Below are 22638 nucleotides of genomic sequence, written 5' to 3'. Positions count from 1 at the left end.
TCTGGCCTTATAGATGTTGAGGATCCAATGTGATGACAATTTTGATCCCTATCAAAATTATTCTTTTGCCAGGTAAGGTTTACCATGAAAGATAGGGCAGCTCTACCTCCTGGGGAGAAATGTGGCAGTATTGTTTGCAATGAACGAATAGAATTTACTTATGCTGGATCTCTTTTGAAAAGAGAATTTGATATACTGGTTGGTTAATACTTCTTGGGGAGGGTCCTACTAGAATGCTGTTATTGTCAGGGATTAGAGAGGAGTAAGAGCCTTTGGTTCAGAGGCTTGGGGTTCAGAAAATTTCCTGTATATAAAGTGAACCTTGGCTTATAACAAATCCTATTTTATGTCCCTTAACGTGATACAGAAGAGCAGGGAATGTGAGCATATGTAAGCTATTTTAAGCTGATTGATGCCAACACTAATGGGTATTCCTATTTGAAATACACTGACATCCTTTTAAAAGTCACATAGACTGAAAGTTTCTTTTATTGGAGGCAATAATCATTGGTTCTCAACTTTTGCATGCATAGGAAATCTCCTTGAGCCCCTTCCCTAAAGATTTTGACAAAGAATGTGAGGTGGGGCACAGGAAACTTAAATTTTAATAAGCACTATAGTTGTTTTTTTAGCAGGTGGTCTGAGGATATTATAATTCTAGGGCATTCTGTGAGTCTTGAAACCAGTCAGGTGATCTCTGGCAAGGTGATTTTTGCTAAGCATCTGTGTCCTCATGATGAAATGAAGATTATGACATGTAACTGTACTAATATATAACTTTTGGGGTTCTAGAAGAGATTAGTTAAGTAAGACAGTACAGTCCCTGGATCAAAGTATAAACTTAATAAATGGCCTTTCTAGTATGACCTAATTAGTATGCAGATTCTGGTTGTGGGTAAAATGGAGTTAGCACATTTCTCCCTGTCTCATTCACTTGACACAGTGATAAAACCGGTACAGAATGCATGGAATATCTATACAAAGACTTTGAAAAGTAATTAGTAGCAGGAAAATTAGTAAAGAACACTAGAATTTTGAAAGCTCCAAACTGGCAGTAGGTTTACCAGTTTTCCCCTCTGATTATTCCGTTACATGAACACAGCCTGAAATCTGGACGTGGGAACAGGGGCGACAGAGCTGACTTCCAGGAGATGCCCTTCTTCCTGGTGCAACAAGCATGAAAGTGATCTCTAATGTCAGGGAGACATTTTTTCCCTCTTCCTCACTTCCTCACACCTCAGCCTCCAAGCAGTCCTGTAGTGGCAGCAGCAGATGAGCAGGAGCCAGAACTCTGAGGAAGGGGACCTTTCCAATATTGCTGGGCTCTGATTCCAAAAGAGAGGGGTGAATCCTTGATGCATTTTTCCTCTGTCCTCCCACTGATTGGCCTCTGCCCCGGAACTATGCTGAGGAGTGGGGTAACTAGAGGGAAGCCCTGGGGAACTGGAAAGAGGTTGCCAAGGTGGAAAAGCTTTAGAAAGTGATCTGTGAAGTTGTTTGTGAACTCCTGTGCTCACTGCTGAGTTGCACATGCATTGATCTGATCCTAATCAGGACACCAGAGATGTTGAGAACTGTGTTAACAAATAGACAGCTTCTCAGGTGGCAGCATGAGCATTTAGTGCATCACAAGTGGGACTGGTTAAAAAGCACTGCAAAGGCTTTGAAAACTGAACTAACACTAGAACCAAAGCAAGTAGAAGGTAAGTTGGGACTTGTGGTCTGGATCTAACCAGGAGAACTTCTTGCTAAAAACAATAAAACAAATGTTTTCTTTAGAATTTAAACAAGACCCAGAGGCTTGTAACATAATATTCAAAATATCCAGGATACAACTCCAGATTACTCAGTTATGAAGAACCAGAACCTGCATGAGAAAAGACAATGGCAGTTCCAAGATAACACAGAAGTGGGAATGCATTCATGAAAATTTTAAAACAGCATTTATAAAAATACTCCAGTAAGCATTGCAGACACTACTGAAATAAATATTTAGAAAAGTAGAAACGTCTGGCACAGAAATAGAAGATAAGAAGAACCAAGTAGACATTTTAGAACTGAAAAATACAACCACCAAATACAAGAACAAACACCTCACTAAATGAGCTCAGTAGCACAATGGAGGTAACAGGGGAGACGGTCAAGGGACTTAAAGATGGATAAATATTGGGTTGACCAAAAAATTCATTTGGGTTTTTCCATACCATTTAATGGAAACCGGAACAAACTTTCTGGTCAACCCAACAGAGAGGAAAAAAGTTCCTTCCCAAAAATGAAAGAAAGAACACATTTCCAGGACCTGTGGGACAGTAACAAAAAAGTCTAACATTTATGTCATTGTAGTCCCAGAAGGAGAGAAGAAAACAACATACTGAAAAAATAGTTGAAAAAATAATGGATGGAAACTTCCCAAATTTAGTGAATGATAGAAACCTACAGATTTAATAATTTCAGCAAGTCCCAAATCAGATAAATCCACATAAATCCATGCCCAAGCACATAAAAATATTACTGCTGAAAACTGAAGAAGAAACATTTGAAAGCACCTAGAGAAACTGACCTATTACCTTTGGGGGAACATGACTCGATTGATTGCAGATTTCTTGTCAGAAACTCTTGTCAGATTTCGTGTCTTGACAAGATTCTAGTCAGAACCTAGAGAGAAGTTGCACAGCATGTTTAAAGAGCTGAAAGGAAAGAGCTGTCAATGCAGAATTCTATATCTAATGCGAATATCTTTGAGAAATGAAAGTTAAGTAGATAACCTCCCCTACCTTCCCCCTTTTTTCCCATCCTTCTTTTAAAAAAATATTTTTTAATTGAATTTTTTAAAAAAAAATATTTATTTATTTTTGCTCATACATGTGGCATGTGGGATGTTAGTTCCCCAAACAGGGATTGAACCAACAGCCCCTGCCTTGGAAGCACAGAACTTTAACCACTGGACCACCAGGGAAGCCCCCATCTTTCTTTTTTGAACAAACACATGTTTTATTATTTCTTTGGGGAGAAACAGTACCTACTTGGAATAGTTCACATTAATTTAATGCTTACTATGTCAAGTACTTTCACTTGCATTGTTTCATTTTGTCCCAGGCAGCATTCTATTTCAAGCTCCTAAAGCACAGTTATGACTACAGCACTTGAAGCAGTCTCTCTACAAAGTTCTGAATGCTAGCAAAGTGGGAGACAGAAGGATCATTACTTCACCCACTATTTAACATCAACTATCAAAGAGAAAGGAAGTCTAATAAGTCAAATTTTAAGAAGGATACATGAATCCATCCCAGTTACCATTGAGGGCAAACACTGAATGGTTTTTTATGACACTTACAGTATGTTCTGAGTGAGACCACATTTATAAATTTAACATGAGGGCTAGTGAAGACACTTGCTTTTTCTTACTCTTAGCAGAAGAGGGTGGGTCTCAATTCCTGGATAAGACTTGAGGCCAATTCTGGGATCAGGTGTGGTGACAGGGAGATTTTTAGAAAGGGCACTGTATGTAGCGTCACTTTTTAAAATCCAGGAGAGCAATGCTGTCTTTATTATTCTTCAAGGAAATGAATAAGTGGAATATGTGAAAGAGAAATTGTACCGTTGAGATGTTCTCTTTCCTTCAGGGAATCTTCTTCACTTCTCTCTCCTTTGTAAGATGATTAATGGCTTGATTTTATTTAAACTGTGGGAAACAAATGAAACCATTAAGTGTTTATATTTAAACCAAATACATTAATAGAGGTAGTGAAACTTTCTGTAGGCCACATGGCCTGCCCCAGCCCATAAATGCTCCTTCTGACTTTCCAACACAACTGCCAAACACTGCCTCCACACATTCTTTTTAAAACTTCTTTTCCATTTCAAATCCACTTGGTACTTTCATTATGGTCTTGTTAAAATTGCAAAATGTCCACTGGGACTTACAAGATAGATTTTCTCTTTATTGAGGAGGAGCAAAAGAGGAAGTATATAAAAGCATTTCTATTTGTTATTCCTTCAGGGAGTCATATTCAAGAAAAATAGTGACAATTCTATAGGAAGAATATCTTTTAATTTGACATTGTTTTAATGGTGAGCATTTGAGGTCAGTGTGTTTGCCTCCCCTTGATTTTAGCACCTTGTACAACATCCTGGATAGGACTACTGGGACAGATAATATTATTTTATTTACATGTGGAACAAATAAGGCAATGTACCTACACGATATATGTTGATTATGGGCTTGATGTAAGTGCAGACATGCACTTATGATATTTGTTCTTGAAATTAGGTCTGTTTTACCCAATTTTGTACCCATAGTCCAGTTTCCTCTAGACAAGACTTACTGTGAGAATCTAATAACTCCTTTCCTATCTTCTCATAAATAGGTACAAGATATTATGGAGGTCTGAGAACTTTTCCTGTGTTCCTATATATAGATATCTGCTTAAATGTAGTTAAGAAGTTCTTAAAGATGACAAACCCAGTCACCAGTATGACCCATCCTAGTTGCATGATCCTTCCCTATATATATCCGTGTTAAGAGGTATAAAGCCTAGCAAGGAATGGTCTTGAGGACGGAGTGGTAGGCCCTGAACTCTAGTACCCAGAGGCAGGTACACAAAAATTTTGTGAGTTACACTTTAAAATTATTTTTCCCTTTTAGATCTTGAATTTGCCTGAACTGATCAATGATTCCAAGTATAGAACTAACCACCTTCGGGTACAGAATAGAAAAGAACTTATTAAAATATTATCAACACGGTAAGCTTGGCTCTACTCTGTACATTTAAGAATTAATATGTTATTAACATTTATCTGGTATTTTTTGGTGTTCTCTTCAGCTTATTTAGATTAACTTAAAAGTATCTTTCATTTCACAGAATTGGTTAGTGGAAATATGTTTTAAAGCTATGTTTTACTTTGTCTAAAGCATTTTACATGTCTTATAAAGTACTGCATCATAACAATGATATAAATAAGAAAGTCACAATAACTTATGTTGCTTCCCTATGGTATGTGTTTGGCTTTAGATGATCATAAATAGGAACAATAATAATTCAACATCATTTTTTACATTTACTGTATGAAATGCTCTACATATATAAGCTCATTTAAACCTTATAATAATCCTGTGAGAGAAGTTTTATCATTCTTACTTTACAGATAAGGAAACTGAGACAAGGGAGGTTTAGTCAAGAGTTTGTTGGCTTTTCTAAGCCTCTCCTATGTAGTTTGCCATGATGATGTTTTAAAAATGGCAGATCGAGTTATGGATCATAAAGGATTAATGCTAATCAGAGTATTTGATTTCTAAATTATTTCATTCATGTCAGGTTATGATTTTGTTAAAACCTATACCAGTTTTTCAAGTTTGCCCCAGAAAAAGTTAATAATTCATACTTTTTCCTATCAGTTTCACTTTTGTTTACATCTAAACTTCTCAATCTAAAGGAATAGAATGTGGTTTTTGTGGATCTAAATACCCATATGTATTCAGTATGGAATGTTTGCTCTCATCACACCAGTAAACTAACAACTTTTGTTCAAATACCATGTCTTGTCTTTTGAAAAAGGCCCTTGTGTTTTCATGTAGCATAGATATATCAAACCTCTTAGGCTCACAGATATATAGAACAAACTAATGATTACCAGTGAGGGTGTAGGGGAGGGGCAGTATAGGAGTTGGGGACTGAGAGGTGTAGCCAACTGAGTGCAAGATAGGCTACACGGATATTGAACAACATGGGGAGTATAGCCAATACTTTGTAATAACTAAATGGAATGTAAGTTATTTAAAATAGATAATCAACCAGGACCTACTTTAAAAAAAGAAAGGCAAACAAGGGGACTTGCCTAGCAATCCAGTGATTAAGACTTCACCTTCCAATGCAGGGAGTGCAGGTTCAGGGAGCTAAGATCTCACATGCCTTGTCAAAAAACTAAAACATAAAATAGAAGCAATACTGTAACAAATTCAATAAAGACTTTAAAAATAGCCCACATCAAAAAATATTAAAACAAACACACAAACAAGTTCGCATTCATCACCTACTTGGTCTTTCCTGGATTTTAAGCACTTCTGTACACTGCCTGTATCTCCTCCTTCAATCAATGGGGCCTCTGTGTGTGGGACTGATATGCACAGAAGAGAGGAATGAGAATTGGGCTCCCCTTCTTTGGTCATTAGTTAAATAAAACTCAGATTCTACTGCAAAGCCAGAGAGCCCTCAGTCATTAACCTTTCACCCAATGAGAATCAGCCATTTAGCTCTGCTTTTTGCCTCTTTGCCTCTCATGCAGTTTTTAATTCATTAATATGACTTTTTCCTTTCACACAATGGTTACCAAGTTTCAATAATAGACACTTGTGAGAACCTTATCAAAAGCTCTTTGATAGTCTAAATAAATCATATCCATGCTGTGAGAAGAGTGGACCCAAGAAAAATACAAAACCTAGACAGATGCAAGTGTCCTCTTGTTTCTGAATTGTCAGCACTTTTATAACTTCAAGAACCACAAAATTATTGGTTTCCTATGTCCTAAAACTTGTATTCTTTGCTAAATTCTGTTATAGAATTCTGCTCTGTACAGACTTTTAACATCATCTGTAACAGTTTAATTTCTAATTTCTCTCTTTGGGGTGAATTAAATAACCTGGCACTTCTTCGTTATATTCTTATATACCCAGAAGTGGGACTTTCAGCATTTTGGATCCCATAGGTTCTTGTGTCTTTATTCAGACTTTAGGAGTCAAACTTGTAAAGAAGAGGCTAGAGGATAGTCTTACGAGAGGAAACTTAATCGAGGAGGTCCCATCATCATACTGCTTCCAGTTAAAACACAGACTACTACTACAAGGCCTTTGGTTGCCTGGGGGCCAGAGTCCCTGCTCTCTTTAATTGCTGTATGGATGTATTTTGGTGATGCTTTGTGGGATGCAGTTCTTCAGTCTCTTGTCAAGTCTCGTCTTCTCCATGGTGGATCAAATAGTAATGACCAGGGAAGATTAGCGTATTGGTTTAGTCCCTTTGATAACTTTTTCATTTGTTTTTCTGAACAAATATCCATGGGTTCATTAGTACCATTAATTACTGGGCTTTCATAAGTATGTATTAGTTGCTCAGTCATGTCCAACTCTTTGCAACACCAAGAACTGTAGCCTGCCAGGCTCCTCTGTCCATGGAATTCTCCAGGCGAGAATACTGGAGTGGATTGCCATTTTTTCTCCACGGGATCTTCCTGACCCAGGGCTTGAATCTACTGCGTTGCAGTCAGATTCTTTACCAGCTGAGCCACCAGGGAATCCCTGGCTTTCAGAAGTCTCTGTGAATGTTAAAAATATCTCATTTTCATGATTTTATATTTTTCTAATATTCAAAATATTAGTGGCTCTATATTAATTAGAGGATTAAATCTGGCTGTTTTAGTCTGACATTATGGCCTTCCACAATCTGACATGACCTTTCCTTTCCACCTTTTCTCAGTATAAAGAAGAGTATAGAGAAGTGAGTTCAGAGTGAGAGACTGGGGGCAGGGGGTGACAGGAACATCGTGCCATAAAAGTTCCAATAGACTTTATGATAAAGGAGTTCCTTAAACTTGAGAAACAAAGGAAAGTATTTGACCATTAAATGAGTTAGCTTATCAACAACTTCTATTTTCTGTCTAAACTGATGACAGATCTTTTTTTTCTGTCCAATTTTATTGAGATATAATTGATATATAATGTTGTATTAGTTTAAGGCATACTGATAATGGCTTGATATGTGTATATATTCTGAAATGATGACCAAAATAAGTTTTAGTTAACATCTATCATATCAGAGTTACAACTCTTTTTTTTCCCTTGTGAGGAGAACTTTTAAGATCTGCTCTCTTAGCAACCATCAAATACAATACAGTATTATTACCTATAGTCACCACTGTTGTTGTTTTTTAGTAGCTAAGTCACGTCTGACTTTTTGTGGCCCCATGGACTATAGCCCATCAGGCTTCTCTGTCAATGGGATTTCCCTGGCAAGAATACTGGAGTGGGTTGCCATTTCCTTGCCCAGGGAATCTTCCTGATTCAGGGATAGAACCCACGTCTCCTGCATTGCAGGCAGATTCTTTACTGCTGAGCCACCGGGAAGCCCAAAGTCACCATGCTGTATATTATATCCTCAGGGGTTATTTATCTTGTAACTGGAAGTTTGTACCTTTTGACCACCTTCACCTATTTTCCCGACTCTGAAGAGATGTCTTGAAGGGAATACTCTAGCTGGTAGAGTTCAAAGTTTTCGAGCAACTTAGAGTTAGCAAAACATTCTTCATCACATGAAGAGACTTGAGGGACTCAAGAGTTTCAGCAGAACATGCTTCTCCATTGTTCATTCTCTTACTCATCTATTTAGCCCATTTATTGACTGCCTACTATGTGCCAGTGATTGTTTTGAGCCCTAGGAAAATGGCATTAAAAAACCAACATAAAAATTCCTATATTCCTGGATTTTCATTAGAATAAACCTTGAAGACTTTCTATAAGACTTGTAGGGCCTCTTCCATAGAAACATTTGTTTTGATATGCCTCAGAAGTTAGTTGTTCATATTTTTCATATAAGCTTTTTGTAAATTTTGCTTCATAAAAGTATCGTAGCTATAGGCTGTTAATTATTAATTGTTAATTATTTATTGTCCTTTTTTTGAGCATGTTATAGTGCACATGCTACAAGTTTTGTGTTTAGTTTTCCTATCATTTCTATAGAAAAGCATGTTTTTTTGGTAACATTAGCTACATTGCCATGTGAATATGCCATGCTTTTTCTTGTCTGCTATTAAATATTACATCATAAAACTTTCCCTTAATGCTTGTAGACACTTTTTTCTGCCTGTATTTCTGTTTTAGAAAATCTTCAAAATATATAAAAATGTAGAGGGATTTGTTAGAGTGAATTTGCACCTTAGGCAACTTAAAAAAACTCTACTATGATGGACTCTCAGTATTTATTAAAAAAAGAAAAAAACAAAAAACTTCTTACCCCTTTCATCTAACTTGATATCCAAAAGTGGAAACAGAAGCATTTATGGATTTTTACAAAACTTGCTCTCCTAAATACACATGAAGTTTCCCTCATGGGTTTCAAAATCTTCCATCGAAAGCATTTTACCAAGTTTCGATTAATTTCCTGAGTAATTTCCCAAAGTAACTTTCTTGCCTATGGCAAGTATTCATTTAAATGTTTTAGAATCTGGTAATTCTCTTTGAGTTCTCTGAAATTCATAAATTCTTTAGAAAGTGCCTACCAGAAATGTCAGTCACTTACCTCACTTTTCTGTTATTCTTGCTAAATTCAGTGTGATGCTACTCTCTGAGAGTGGTCCGGCCCGTTCAGGAAGGCAGCCGCATGTTTTTGTCATCAGCTGGGTTTTCCACAGCCAGCACACACACAATCCCCCTCAAGTGCTCTCAGGTGTTACTATTCCCCAACTGTCACCACAAGCACTTTTTTTTTTTTTTAATTTAAAGGTGGAAGGCTTTCCCCCTGAGCTTGCCATTTTATCCAGGGTGTTGCAGAAAGTCTGTTTACCCAGCTGCTAAGACCAAAAATGAGATGAAGCTAAAGCATGTTGAGAGTCATTCCCCAGCTAAAACACAGAAGAAGAGTTATAATGGAGACTCATCCAGGGCCTGTTACAACAAACCCCTTCTTTGCAAAGCTAAGGAGCAACAAGCTCATCCTGTGCCTCCAACATGCAGGACCAGCATTTTTGCGATAGTTCAGACCTTGCAGGAGAGACTGAAAATCATGATGTGTATTGATGCTAAGAAGAGAAGGATTAAGATGATGTATTAGTAGCTGGGGAGAAACAGTAGGAAGACATGAAATGAAGATGAAGGAAAGAAGAACGGAAGGGGAAAATAGAAATACAATTCCCTTTATTCCTCCCCCTTCCTCTCTTCATTTCTTGCAGCCATTGACTATATGCCTTTGCCCTGTAGATGCAGAGATGATAGAAGTGGTGGGCTCTTGGTCTAAGTAGGAAAACAAACAAATAAAGCAATGAACTAAGTAGTGCATGTGAAATGCCACTGTGCACATACACCCAGGGTGCTAGGAGCTCAGAGAAGGGGCAGTTCCCTCAATTTGGGCAAGTCAGGGAAGGCTTCCTATAGGTAGTATCACCTGAAATGAGTCTTAAAGGACAAATAGAAATAAGCAGCTAAAGAGAAAAGATAGGTCAAAAGAGGAAATATCAAACTGAGTGTAATTTTATACAGAGAAAAAAATTAATCATAGGAGAATAAAAGAAAGGAGCTTGGAGAAAAACTGATAACAACTTTTGCATTGCTTTTTGAAAAGTGCCACACATATTAAGGAAGTGTATATCAGTACAGTCCTGGTGAAGGCACTCCTAAAATGTTGGTTGCACTAGGTTGTCATAAATAAAATGACAGTGTCAGATAAATTACCTTTTATTTTTAAAGTACTGTGGCAATTCCTTCAGTAAAATAAATCATTATTTTTGGTTTAGAACGATCTGAGTTTTAAGTCCAAGTAATTGAATATCTACTTATTTTTAGACTTTTCTATATTAAAATATTGTGAAATTAAATGCCTTCATTCAGAGCCTTCTAAACAGAGGTACTAAACAAATATTTGTTGAACTGAATCTGGAACTGATCAAAGAGCTTCATCTCTTTAAATTTGATATCAGGTCATTTTTAATAGACTTGTTCAGAATATTGGAGAGTTGGACCTGGAACATTTTGGGGGCTGTTGATGGAAGGCTTGTGACTTCAAAGATGCCTAAATATAATGTTAATTTTTAAAACCTGACATCTTGGCTCCATTAGGCAAATTTGGTCATTTCACTGCCCTGACTAGATCTTTCATGGAGACCCCACAGCTTTGAGGATAGTGTAAACTGTTTATCTTAACATATGTAATTGCATCTCCCACTGTTGCCTTAGAACCATCTTATAATTTAGCCTGGCCTTTTAATCTGCTGTGTCTTCACATATGCTCATTGCTTTTCACTAAAATGATGAAGTTTCTTTGTCCTTTAAAATGAGCACAAATTTTGGGAGCTTTTCCTGTCATTTGTCTGTTTTAAGTGGCTCCTCCTATGTTGCTATGTGAAAGCATCTATTACACTCAACTGTCATTCATCCTCCTCCTTGACAAGACAGTAAATTTCTTAAGGCAAAGACTAGCTTTTGATTTTCAAAGATTTTTTTTTTTTAGAGCAGCTTTAGGTTATAGCAAAACTGAGAGGGAGGCACAAAGAGTTCCCATATACCCTCTGCTCTCCTGTTTCCTGCCTCCCCCAGCCTCTCCACTATCAACATTCCTCACCAGAATGGTACATTTGTTAGAACTGATTCACCTACACTGACACATCATAAGAGACTATGTCGCTTTAAAAATTTTTATTTCTAGTGCATATTTAGGTTCCTGACACTAGGTGTTCTTTGAGTTAGTGAACATATGAATTAATAAGGGACAGGCAAAGCCATCCAAATTTGGCAAACTGGCTAAAGGAAACAGACCCAATGTCAGGTAAAGTAAAAAGAGGAGAGCAGTGGTAGCTAGAAATGACAACTTTTTCTAAACGCATCTAGGAGGCCTGTATTATGATCACAGAATGTCAAAAGACCTGAAAACCAGAGTCTTCCACTAACTCTGTGGACTTGAGTGAATCCTCTGATTGCTCTGAGCCTCTGGTTCTCTTGTATATAGTGTGTCTAATAATACCTACATCATGGTGAGAATTAAAAAACAGAACAGGCATGAAAGCTGCCAGCATGGCCCTTGGCATATGACAGTGTTCAGTGTATTGTAGGAGAATCTCAATCCTCAAGAATCATAAAATCCTAATTTTTTGCCATCAGAGTTCTCCTGTATCTTTTTTCTTATTCATAGATGCCATGTTTTGAGAGATTTTTCTCTTCCAAACTGTAATTATTATATGAATTACCTTTCACAATTTTTATTTAATAAAGTTTCTTTTAACTGCCAATCAGATTCTGATTAGGATGATATAACTAGTGTTATTGTACTAATTTGATTTAATTTTAGCAGAAATAAAGCATGACATTCTACTTGGCCTGTATGACCCTGTTGCAGCTAAATAAATTATTTCTGTTCAACTTAAAAAAATTAAAAATAGCTCACAAGATTCAGGAATACATTTAATTTTGTACAATGACCTTAATAACTGTTTGTTTTTGCTTTTTTTCAAACCCAAAGTGGGCCTTAATAGCTCATATACTATTCCCTTTCAAGCAATACTGTTTTTCAGTGTAGGCAATGAATTTGGAACTTGTGAACATTCCACTTAAATTATTCCATGCATTTGTGGTTGTACCTTCATAAATAATGAAACACTTTAGTGTGTTTCTGAGTTGCTATGCTGTGTTAACAGTCTCTATGAAGAGCTTCAGTCAGGGGCTTTGAACTCTGAAATAAAATGTATCCATGAGTTTTCCTGTGTCATTTTTATGGTTAAGTTTTTCAAAGTTTTAATGGGTATCTCTGGCCTTCCTGAAAGCTGTTGACTTTACCTTCAGTTAAATAACATCTATTGTGCTCATGCTTAGTTGCTCAGTCATGTCTGACTCTTTGCTACCCCATGGACTGTAGCCCTCTAGGCTCCCCTATCCATGGGATTCTCCAGGCCAGAATACTGGAGTGGGTAGCCTTTCCCTTCTCCAGAGGGTCTTCGCAACCCAGGGATCAAACCCAAGTCTCCCGCATTGCAGGCAGATTCTTTACTGTCTGAGCCACCAGGGAAGTCCAAGTATCTTTAATTTTAATTTCTAGTGAAAAAATAAAACCACCACATATTTTTATCTCTTGCCTCTTCCCCTACCCCTGTCTTAAATCCCCATTTCAGTCCTCCCTCCTGCCTGTCTTCCATGGCCCCATCTTCCTGTCCTTATCCTGTCTTTCACAATTTGGACTCATTTACTATTAAATTGGAGAAGGCAATGGCACCCCACTCCAGTACTCTTGCCTGGACAATCCCATGGACGGAGGAGCCTGGTAGGCTACAGTCCATGGGGTCGCTAAGAGTCGGACACGACTGAGCGACTTCACTTTCACTTTTCACTTTCATGCACTGGAGAAGGAAATGGCAGCCCACTCCAGTATTCTTGCCTGGAGAATCCCAGGGACGGCGGAGCCTGGTGGGCTGCCGTCTATGGGGTCGCACAGAGTCGGACACGACTGAAGCGACTTAGAAGCAGCAGCACTATTAAATAATAGGTAGATATCATGTATCACCTTCCTAGTGGGTTTTACCTTTTTGCAGGAAGGCTTCATTGAACAGTGGTTTGCTTAAAGAACAGGAAGGGTTTTATCAGTGGGCTGCCTACATGATATAATTTAGAAGAGCTGGAAGGAACCTCTCTTCCGTGGAATATAGCTGTTCCTTACACATAGTTTGCTGGTTTCAGAAATTCTACAGTTATAGATTTGAGAGACTTAAAATTTGGTTCACTCTGAAGCTTCAAACAGCACAGAAGGAGTTAAAGAGTGAAGTCTTATTCCTTAGAATAAATAAAATTTCCCAGGCCTTTTCTTCAGACTAGATTTTATTATGGGAAAAGTGGAGAATTCACCAAAGCCCTGGCTGCCTAAGGTGGGTGAAAAGCAGAATGAAGGCTGAGAGCAGTTGGGGACCTCAGAGATTAAGTTTCCTCACTGACACTTTTGCCAGGGCTGGGAGGCTCTGAAAGTCTCTTTTAACCCTGATTAACTCCTCCTCTTTCTAAACCTGGCAACCATTGACTCTCCCATGTCTACATGTTTTTAATATAACATAGAGAAACTTACTGTTTTCTCCCATGGAAACTTTTATGTTGGTCTAATATTCTCTTTCCCATGTGATCCTACTTTAAAATCTCTTCTGCCAGCCTTTTTCCCCCTCCCTGACTTCTATTAGTATCTTATGAGGCTGAATTTTATGTGATTTATATATATCCTCAACCTACATATTTAGTTTATTGTAACCTCTCCCCCCCCAACCGTGCATAACGTTTCAAATTGTATCATTGAAGGTTTATCTGGCAGGCAATGCAGAGGGATGATTTGGATAAATGGATCTGACGTTTGCTGAGGGTCACATTTGTTTTCTTATGCATTCCATGGCAGCTCTGCCATTATCAGCTAATAGATGGTCCCTTGTAAAATGTCTATATTTTATGTGGTATGTTTTCTGAATGTTGGTTATTTGGAGATAGATTTAAGTGGCTATGTGTTGTTACTATAAAATCAGCCTGGAGGGAGAAAGAATGAAAGAAACCCAGTCCTGGAATGCATCCTTTTGGCTTACAGATGCAAAAGGACCCACTGCAACTCCAAACAAGCTCCTCGTGACCAGGGCTCTTTCCACCCTGTTAAGAGAATTCTTTGTGACTGAGAATCAAATGATGTCTTTAAGTGAGTCAGGGTGGAATGGAATGTCATCCCACTCCTACTTTCCTCCTCCTTTTTTCCAGGAGGGCTATAAACCATTCCACACTGCCTTTTAGTAGAAAGAATTAGGCGGTAGGGGTGGGATATTTATATGTATGTGCGGGGGGTGGGGGGGTGGATGGTGGTGGAGGGAAGGTGTCCAGTAAACTCTGTTTCCCTGGATAAAACATTTAATACCCTCATCTCTCCATTGGAACTAAATGTATATTTTTAGATTTATCGAATGTTAGAGTCCTAAACACTTGAAGAGCTGGATAGAACTTGGGATATCATGGAACTTAACCCCTTCCTATGTGTAAGAACTTGGAATTTAATGGCATCATGACCAGAGACCCCTTGAAATCTGGTGCGAGATTCCACAAAGCTTGAAAGGCTTTCTTTTTAGAAGGATGTAGGCACAGCTCTCCAGACTTTGTTGGCTGACCTTCTTTTGCTCTTGACTTTTGAATTGGATAGAGAATCTGGAGTTTGACTCGGTCTCCTGACACTCAGACTCCCAGACTCATTCCTGCCCTGCCCAGTTTCCTGCCTGCCTTTGGCTCAGACTGAGTTCTGTTCTGCAATAACTTTGCCGCCCACTTGGGTCCTATGCTTATCTCTTCTTAGCTTCAGCTTTGCAGCATAGGCCTTCCTTGGTCCTTTGATCTTACACCAACTGATGTTTCTAGGAAGAGCTGACTCCACCTCTCTCCCAGTGCTGACAGCCGACATGCCTGCTGAGCTCTGATTTCCACCAGCTGTCCAGCATCCTGGAACATTCTCTAGTGACCAGCTGCTCCTGGCCATCTTCACCTGGACAATCCACGGTAGTTTTGGCAAGCTGCTCACTGCTTCCAAAGCCAGACTAGACCTACCTTAGTTCTAGTTTAATATGTTTTTCCCAATATCACACAGCTCACTGGTGAGGCTCAAATTGGAATCTCCTGATTATCAATGCCTTTTCCATAGTACTCACAAGGCAATCGTTTCTCTTTTTTATAACTAGGAATTTTGTGTTTAGAATAATCTTGGCTAGGAAAAGAAACTCAGTGAACATTCTGCACCACCCCCTCTCCACCAGGCACACACACACACACACACACACAGACTTTTAATCTTTCAGTTTATATAAATTTGCGTTTTTCTTAATGATTTTTCTTCCCTCTATTGTGAATTGTTTTTCTTTTCTCATTTGCTAACTTTGGAAAAAGAAAAATCCAGACATTGGAATGTCTGAGTTTATTTAAGTCTCAGTACTCTGTTCAATTTAATGAAGGGAAACAAAAAAGGAAAATCAGAATGCTGGCCTGGATCTTTGTGGCTCTGGGATTGGCCCTTTTTGGTGGTCACTGATAATATACTGTATTTGGAAAATAAGAGTAATCGGTGGTTCCAAGCTGTTTTTAAACATATTAAAATATAGAAATATGTTCTAAAATATAGACATTTAGAACTATTAAAAACAGAAGTTGTGAGAAACATAATCATTTAAAATATATTTTCTAAAATAGAAAAATAAAAAGAAGATTTATTTGGTATATTTCACGAGGTGGAAGTAGTAGACATAGGTCACATTGTACAACCTGCTAATAGAGAGCACATATTTGTTTTTAGTGTCTTATCTATGCAACATTTATAAACACTGATTACAGACTAGGTTACAAAGAAGATATTATTAATAGTAAACTTCAATAAAGTTAGTTCAAAAACTAACATAATGGAATATTCTAAAAATTAATAACAAATTTCAATAAATAAAATATAGCATGTAAGCAAAAAAAATTTAGCATAGGATGAAAATTTTAAAATCATATTTAACTATTATGGTAGAACAAACCATCCTAAAATTTGCTGTTTTAAAATGTATCTGAAAACTTTTTCTATGAAGAGTTAGATAGAAAATTCTTTAGGCTCTGTGGACTTTGTAGTCTATATCATGGTTACTTTACTATTGCAATGAGATGGCAACCGTAGAGAATACTTTAATGAATGAACATGACTGTATTCCAAAAAAATTTTATCTATGGACATTGAAAATTGAATTTCATACATTTTTCATGCATTATGAGATATTATTCTTTTGATTTCTTTCAATCATTTTAAATGTATCCATTTTTTTATTGAGAACAAAGAATTTACTCTCAACAATTTTCCTCCATACCATATAGCAGCATTAGCTATAGTCAACATATTACTTATTATATCCCTAGTATTTATTTATTTTATAGCTGGAAGTTTATACCTTTTGAACACCTTCTTCCAGTTTCCCTTCCTTTTACTCTTTGCTTCTGTTTACCACAAGTCTGGTCTCTTTTTCTGAGTTTTTTTTTTAAGTACTACATCTAAGTGAGATCATCCAGTATTTGTCTTTCTCTGTCTGACTTATTTCACTTAGCATAAGATTTTCTCACTTTTTATGTCTGAATAATATTCCATTGTCTATATTTACCACAATTTCTTTATCTATTTATCTATTTGTGGACAGTTTGTTTCCATGCATCGGCTATAGCAGATAATGCTGCTGTGCACATTGGGATGTAAGTATCTCCTCAAGTTAGTGTTTTCATTTCCTTTGGATGCATCCCCAGACATGGAATTGCTGGATTATGTGATAGCTCTATTTTTAACTTTTTGAGGATCCTCCATAGCATTTTCCATAGTGCTTACCAATTTACAAGACCACCAACAGTCCAAAAGAGTTCCCTTTTCTTCACAGCTATGACAGCATTTGTCATTTCTTTCTTTTTGATGATGCCGTTCTAACAAACGTAAGTTGATGTCTTATTGTGGCTTTAATTTGCATTTTCTTGGTGACTAGTGATGTTAAGTATCTTTTCATGTGCCTTCTGGCCATCTGTAAGGAATCTTTGGAGACATATCTATTCAGGTCTTTTGCCTATTTTTTTAAATTGGAATATTTGGATTTTGTTATTTAATGAATTATTTATATATTTTGAATATTAACCCATTTTCATGTATATAGTTTGCAAATTTTTTTCCCATTCCACAGGTTGTCTTTTCACTTTGTTGATGGTTTCTTTCACCATGCAGAAGCACTTCAATACAGTCCCACTTGTTTATTTCAATATTGTTTCTTGTACTTTAGGTGTCATATCCAAAAAATCATTGCCAGCACCAATGTCAAGGAGCTTTATTTGTCTGTGTTTTCATCTTGAAGTTTCATGGTTTCAGATCTTACATTTAAGTCTTTAATTCATTTTAACTAATATTTGTGAGTGGTGTAAGATACAGGCATGCTTTCATTCCTTTACATGTGAATATCCAGTTATTCCAGTTTCATTTATTTAAAACTCTCTCTTTTTTATTGAGTATTCTTGGCTCGCCTTTGAAATGTTAGTTGACCATATACACTCGGGTGTATTTCTGGGCTCTCCATTCTATTCCACTGGTCTATTTGTCTGTTTTTAATGCCAGTACCATATTGTTTTGATGACTACAGCTTTATAGCATTGCTTGAAATCAAGAAGTGTGATACCTCCTGTTTTGATCTTTCTCGGGATTTCTTTGGCTACTCAGGGTCTTTTGTGGTTTCATATAAATTTCAGAAGTGTTTTTCTACTTCCGTAACAAAATGTCATTGGGGTGTTGATAGAATTTGAGTTGAATTTATAGATGGCTTTTGACAGTATTGACATTTTAACAATATTAATTCTTTTAATCCATGAGCATGAAATACTTTTTTGTTTATTTGTGTTTTTATTATTTTCTTTCATCAGTACCTTGTAATTTTCATAGTGGAGATATTTCTTCTCTTCATGAAAATTTATTCCTCAGTATTTTATTGTTTTTGATTCTAAGTGAGATTAATTTCCTTATTTCTATTCTCCTTCACTTATTTGTGTTCTAATCTTTGTTGTTTTCTTTCTTCTTCTAACTTTGGGCTCAGTTTGTCCTTCTTTTCCTAGTTCCGTAAAGTATTCATTTTTAGCTCAAGGGTTGTACAAGAAGAGGTAGACTAGATGTGCTCTGTTGGTCATAGTTTTCAAGCCCTTGTTTTGAAACATCAATGATTTATTATTATTATTATTGCAATTCTGAGGGTTGACTGGGTGGTTCTGCTGGACTTGGAGGAGCCCATTTATGTGGTTGTTTTCAGTTAGATGGTTATCTGGGCTAGAAAGCCCAGGATGGCCTCACTCATTTGACTGATCGGGGTTGGCTGCTGGCTGCAAGGAGTGACTTGGATCTCTTCCTCATCTTTTTCACCTGTCAAGCTAGAGAGGCTTTCTTTCCTACATGGTGATCTTTAAACAGTTGTTAAAAAGGCAAAAGCAGAAGCAACAAGGCCTCTTGAGGTGTTGGCTCTAGAATTTGTACAGTGTCTCTTCCATCACATTTAATTATTCAAAATGAGTCATGAGGCCAGTTCACATTCAAGCTGAAGACAAATAATTTGCTAATGTGTATTATGAATCTCTTTGGAGAAATGTAGCAAGCAGTGATTTCCAAACTTACATGGCCAGAAAAAGTTTCTTTCACCTTCTTACTCCACTAATCCCAATTCCTATTAACACATCAAGTGATCCTAGTGTACCTTGGAATACAGCTTGGGAAATCAGATAATCTAATCTAATCTAATTTAGAGAATTGGGTACTAAAATGGTATCAGATAGAATTTTATATTGAAACAATACACACTACATTACACTGCCCTACAATTAAATAGAGCTTATCTTGGGTATTAAAGTTAGAAAATCTAGAACTTGAACTTGTGTAGGAGTTCTGAATTTTACTGTTGTATTACACACACTAGAGGGGAAATTATGTATTTCTTGGACGGGATGGTTTATTTTAACACTGAAACAAAAGAATTATGTGTTCATTACCTAAGACAGATTGGAAAGGCTGTGGGACCTTTCCAAGATTTTATCTAGGGTTTGGTAAATACTGAATTTAGAGAATGAGTTGGAAATTGGAAGAGAAAATAAACTTGGTCTCTGAATATGTACTACCAACTATAGATTGTTTACTAAAATGATGTATTAATAAAGTATTAAAAATAATACTGCATATTATATTAAAGGAATGATTTTTAAAAATTAATTAATTTATTTTAATTGGAGGCTAATTACTTTACAATATTGTGGTGGTTTTTGCCACACACTAACATGAATCAGCCATGGGTGTACATGTGTCCCCCATCCCAAAACCCTCTCCCACCTTCCTCTCCATCCCATCCCTCTGGGCTGTCCCAGTGCATCAGCTTTGAGTGCCTTGTTTCAGGCATTGAACTTGGACTGGTCATCTATTTCACATATGGTAATATACATGTTTCAATGCCATTGTCTCAAATCATCCCACTCTCGCCTTCTCCCACAGAGTCCAAAAGTCTGTTCTTTATGTCTGTGTCTCTTTTGCTGTCTTGCATATAGGGTTATCACTACCATCTTTCTAAATTCTACATATATGCATTAATATACTGTATTGATGTTTTTCTTTCTGACTTACTTTGCTCTGTATGATAGGCTTCAGTTTCATCCTCCTCATGAGAACTGACTCAAATGCATTCTTTTTAATAGCTGAGTAATATTCCATTGTATATATGTACTGCAGCTTTCTTATCCATTTGTCTGCTGATGGACATCTAGGTTGCTTCCATGTCCTGGCTGCTGTGAACAGTGCTGTGATGAATATTGGGGTACACATGTCTCTTTCAATTCTGGTTTCCTTGGTGTGTATGCCCAGCAGTGGAATTGCTGGGTCATATGGCACTTCTATTTTCAGTGTTTTAAGGAATCTCCACACTGTTCTCCATAGTGGCTGTACTAGTTTGCATTCCCACCAACAGTGTAAGAGGGTTCCTTTTTCTCCACACCCTCTCCAGCATTTATTGTTTGTAGACTTTTGGATAGCAGCCATTCTGACCAGCATGAGATGGTACCTCATTGTGGTTTTGATTTGCATTTCTCTGATAATGAGTGATGTTGAGCATCTTTTCATGTGTTTGTTAGTCATCTGTATGTCTTCATTGGAGAAATGTCTGTTTAGTTTTTTGGACCATTTTTTGATTGGGCCGTTTATTTTTCTGGAATTGAGCTGCATGAGCTGCTTTTATATTTTTGAGATAAATTCTTTGTCAGTTGCTTCATTTCCTATTATTTTCTCCCATTCTGAAGGCTGTGTTTTCATCTTGCTTATAGTTTCCTTCGCTGTGCAAAAGCTTTTAATTTTAATTAGGTCCCATTTGTTTATTTTTGCTTTTATTTCCATTACTCTGGGAGGTGGATCATAGAGGATCTTGCTGTGGTTTATGTCAGAGAGTGTTTTGCCTATGTTTTTCTATAGGAGTTTTATAGTTTCTGGTCTTACATTTAGATCTTTAATCCATTTTGAGTTTATCTTCGTGTATGGTGTTAGAAAGTGTTCTAGTTTCATTCTTTTACAGGTGGTTGACCAGTTTTCCCAGCACCACTTGTTCAAGAGATTGTCTTTTCTCCGTTGTATATTTTTGCCTCCTTTGTCAAAAGATAAGTTTTCCATAGGTGCATGGATTTATCTCTGGGCTTTCTATTTTGTTCCATTGATCTATATTTCTGTTATATTAAAGGAATAATATTTTTAAGGAAAACTTACAGCTAGCAGAGTTAACCATGTGACAAAAAACAAAGTCAATGTATAGTGAATAGTACTTTCCTATTTAATCCAAAGATGTAATGCAGGAGAAATTCCTTACATGGTTAACAGCAGCAACATCAAATACAAAACACCTGGGAAAAATAGTAATGAGATATATGAGATTTACCTGAAAAAAACTATAAAAATTTCTTGCCTAGGAAGACTAAATACTATAAATTTGTCAATTTTCCCTGTTACTAATGGTTGAGCAAAATCCCAAATACCATTTCAAGAGGGTTAGTTTTAGAATTTAATACAGTCTAAAGTTTATGTTGAGAATAAGTTTACTAGATAGATTATTAAAAAGTTACTGAGAGGACAACCACTAATATATATTAGAACAACTCTAAATGTTAAAACACTATAAATAAGTTGAAAAAAAACAAAGTAGGGAAACTGTTTCCAATAATAACTGCAGATAATGGTAGTTATTTTACAAAGAATATAGACAGATCAATAAAAAACCTACAATAGTTTAACTTGAAGAAATAATTCATAAAAGCTGAAATCCTCATGTGAAATTAATATATAAAAAGTATTTGGCCCTACCAGCAATTCAGTTCAGTTCAGTCACTCAGTCGTGTCCAACTCTTTGCGACCTCATGAATTGCAGCACGCCAGGCCTCCCTATCCATCACCAACTCCTGGAGTCTACCCAAACCCATGTCCATCAGGTCGGTGATGCCATCCAACCATCTCATCCTCTGTCGTCCCCTTCTCCTCCTGCCCCCAATCCTACCCAGCATTAGAGTCGTTTCCAATGAGTCAACTCTTCGCATGAGGTGGCCAAAGTATTGGAGTTTCAGCTTCAACATCAGTCCTTCCAATGAACACCCAGGATTGATCTCCTTTAGGATGGATCTATTGGATCTCCTTGCAGTCCAAGGGACTCTCAAGAGTTTTCTCCAACACCACAGTTCAAAAGCATCAATTCTTCAGCGCTCAGCTTTCTTCACCGTCCAACTCTCACATCCATACATGACCAATGGAAAAACCATAGCCTTGACTAGACGGACTTTTGTTGGCAAAGTAATGTCTCTGCTTTTAAATATGCTATCTAGGTTGGCCATAACCTTCCTTCCAAGGAGTAAGAGTCTTTTAATTTCATGGCTGCAATCACCATCAGCAGTGATTTTGGAGCCAAAAAAAATAAAGTCTGACACTGTTTCCACAGTTTCCCCATCTATTTCCCATGAAGTGATGGGACCAGATGCCATGATCTTAGTTTTCTGAATGTTGAGCTTTAAGCCAACTTTTTCACTCTCCTCTTTCACTTTCATCAAGAGGCTCTTTAGTTCTTCTTCACTTTCTGCCATAAGGGTGGTGTCATCTGCATATCTGAGGTTATTGATATTTCTCCCGGCAATCTTGATTCCAGCTTGTGTTTTTTCCAGCCCAGCGTTTCTCATGATGTACTCTGCATATAAGTTAAATAAGCAGGGTGACAATATACAGCCTTGACGTACTCCTTTTCCTATTTGGAACCAGTCTTTTGTTCCATGTCCAGTTCTAACTGTTGCTTCCTGACCTGCATACAGGTTTCTCAAGAGACAAGTCAGATGGTCTGGTATTCACATCTCTT

The 22638-nt window shown here is 37.1% G+C and overlaps 1 protein-coding gene across 23 annotated transcripts in view; it reads left to right on the top strand.

Moving 5' to 3' along the window:
- The window catches only part of SUGCT (succinyl-CoA:glutarate-CoA transferase), a 714763-nt gene that overhangs the window by 271046 nt on the left and 421079 nt on the right, over nucleotides 1-22638 (top strand). For all 23 annotated transcript variants that reach the window (XR_014067752.1, XR_014067751.1, XR_014067749.1 and 20 more), the window contains exon 11: nucleotides 4646-4743. Coding sequence is in view for 12 of the 23 variants with exons in the window: in XM_081537409.1 (XP_081393535.1) it covers nucleotides 4646-4743 (98 nt within the window). In the remaining 11 variants the exon portion in view is untranslated. The remainder of the gene's footprint in view (nucleotides 1-4645; nucleotides 4744-22638) is intronic.

This window comes from Giraffa tippelskirchi, chromosome 10 (assembly GCF_054371585.1).
Source record: "Giraffa tippelskirchi isolate mGirTip1 chromosome 10, T2T-mGirTip1v1.2.pri, whole genome shotgun sequence".
NCBI lineage: Eukaryota > Metazoa > Chordata > Mammalia > Artiodactyla > Giraffidae > Giraffa > Giraffa tippelskirchi.
Note: the sequence above shows the minus strand (reverse complement) of the source record. Positions and strands in the feature narration are given on the sequence as shown.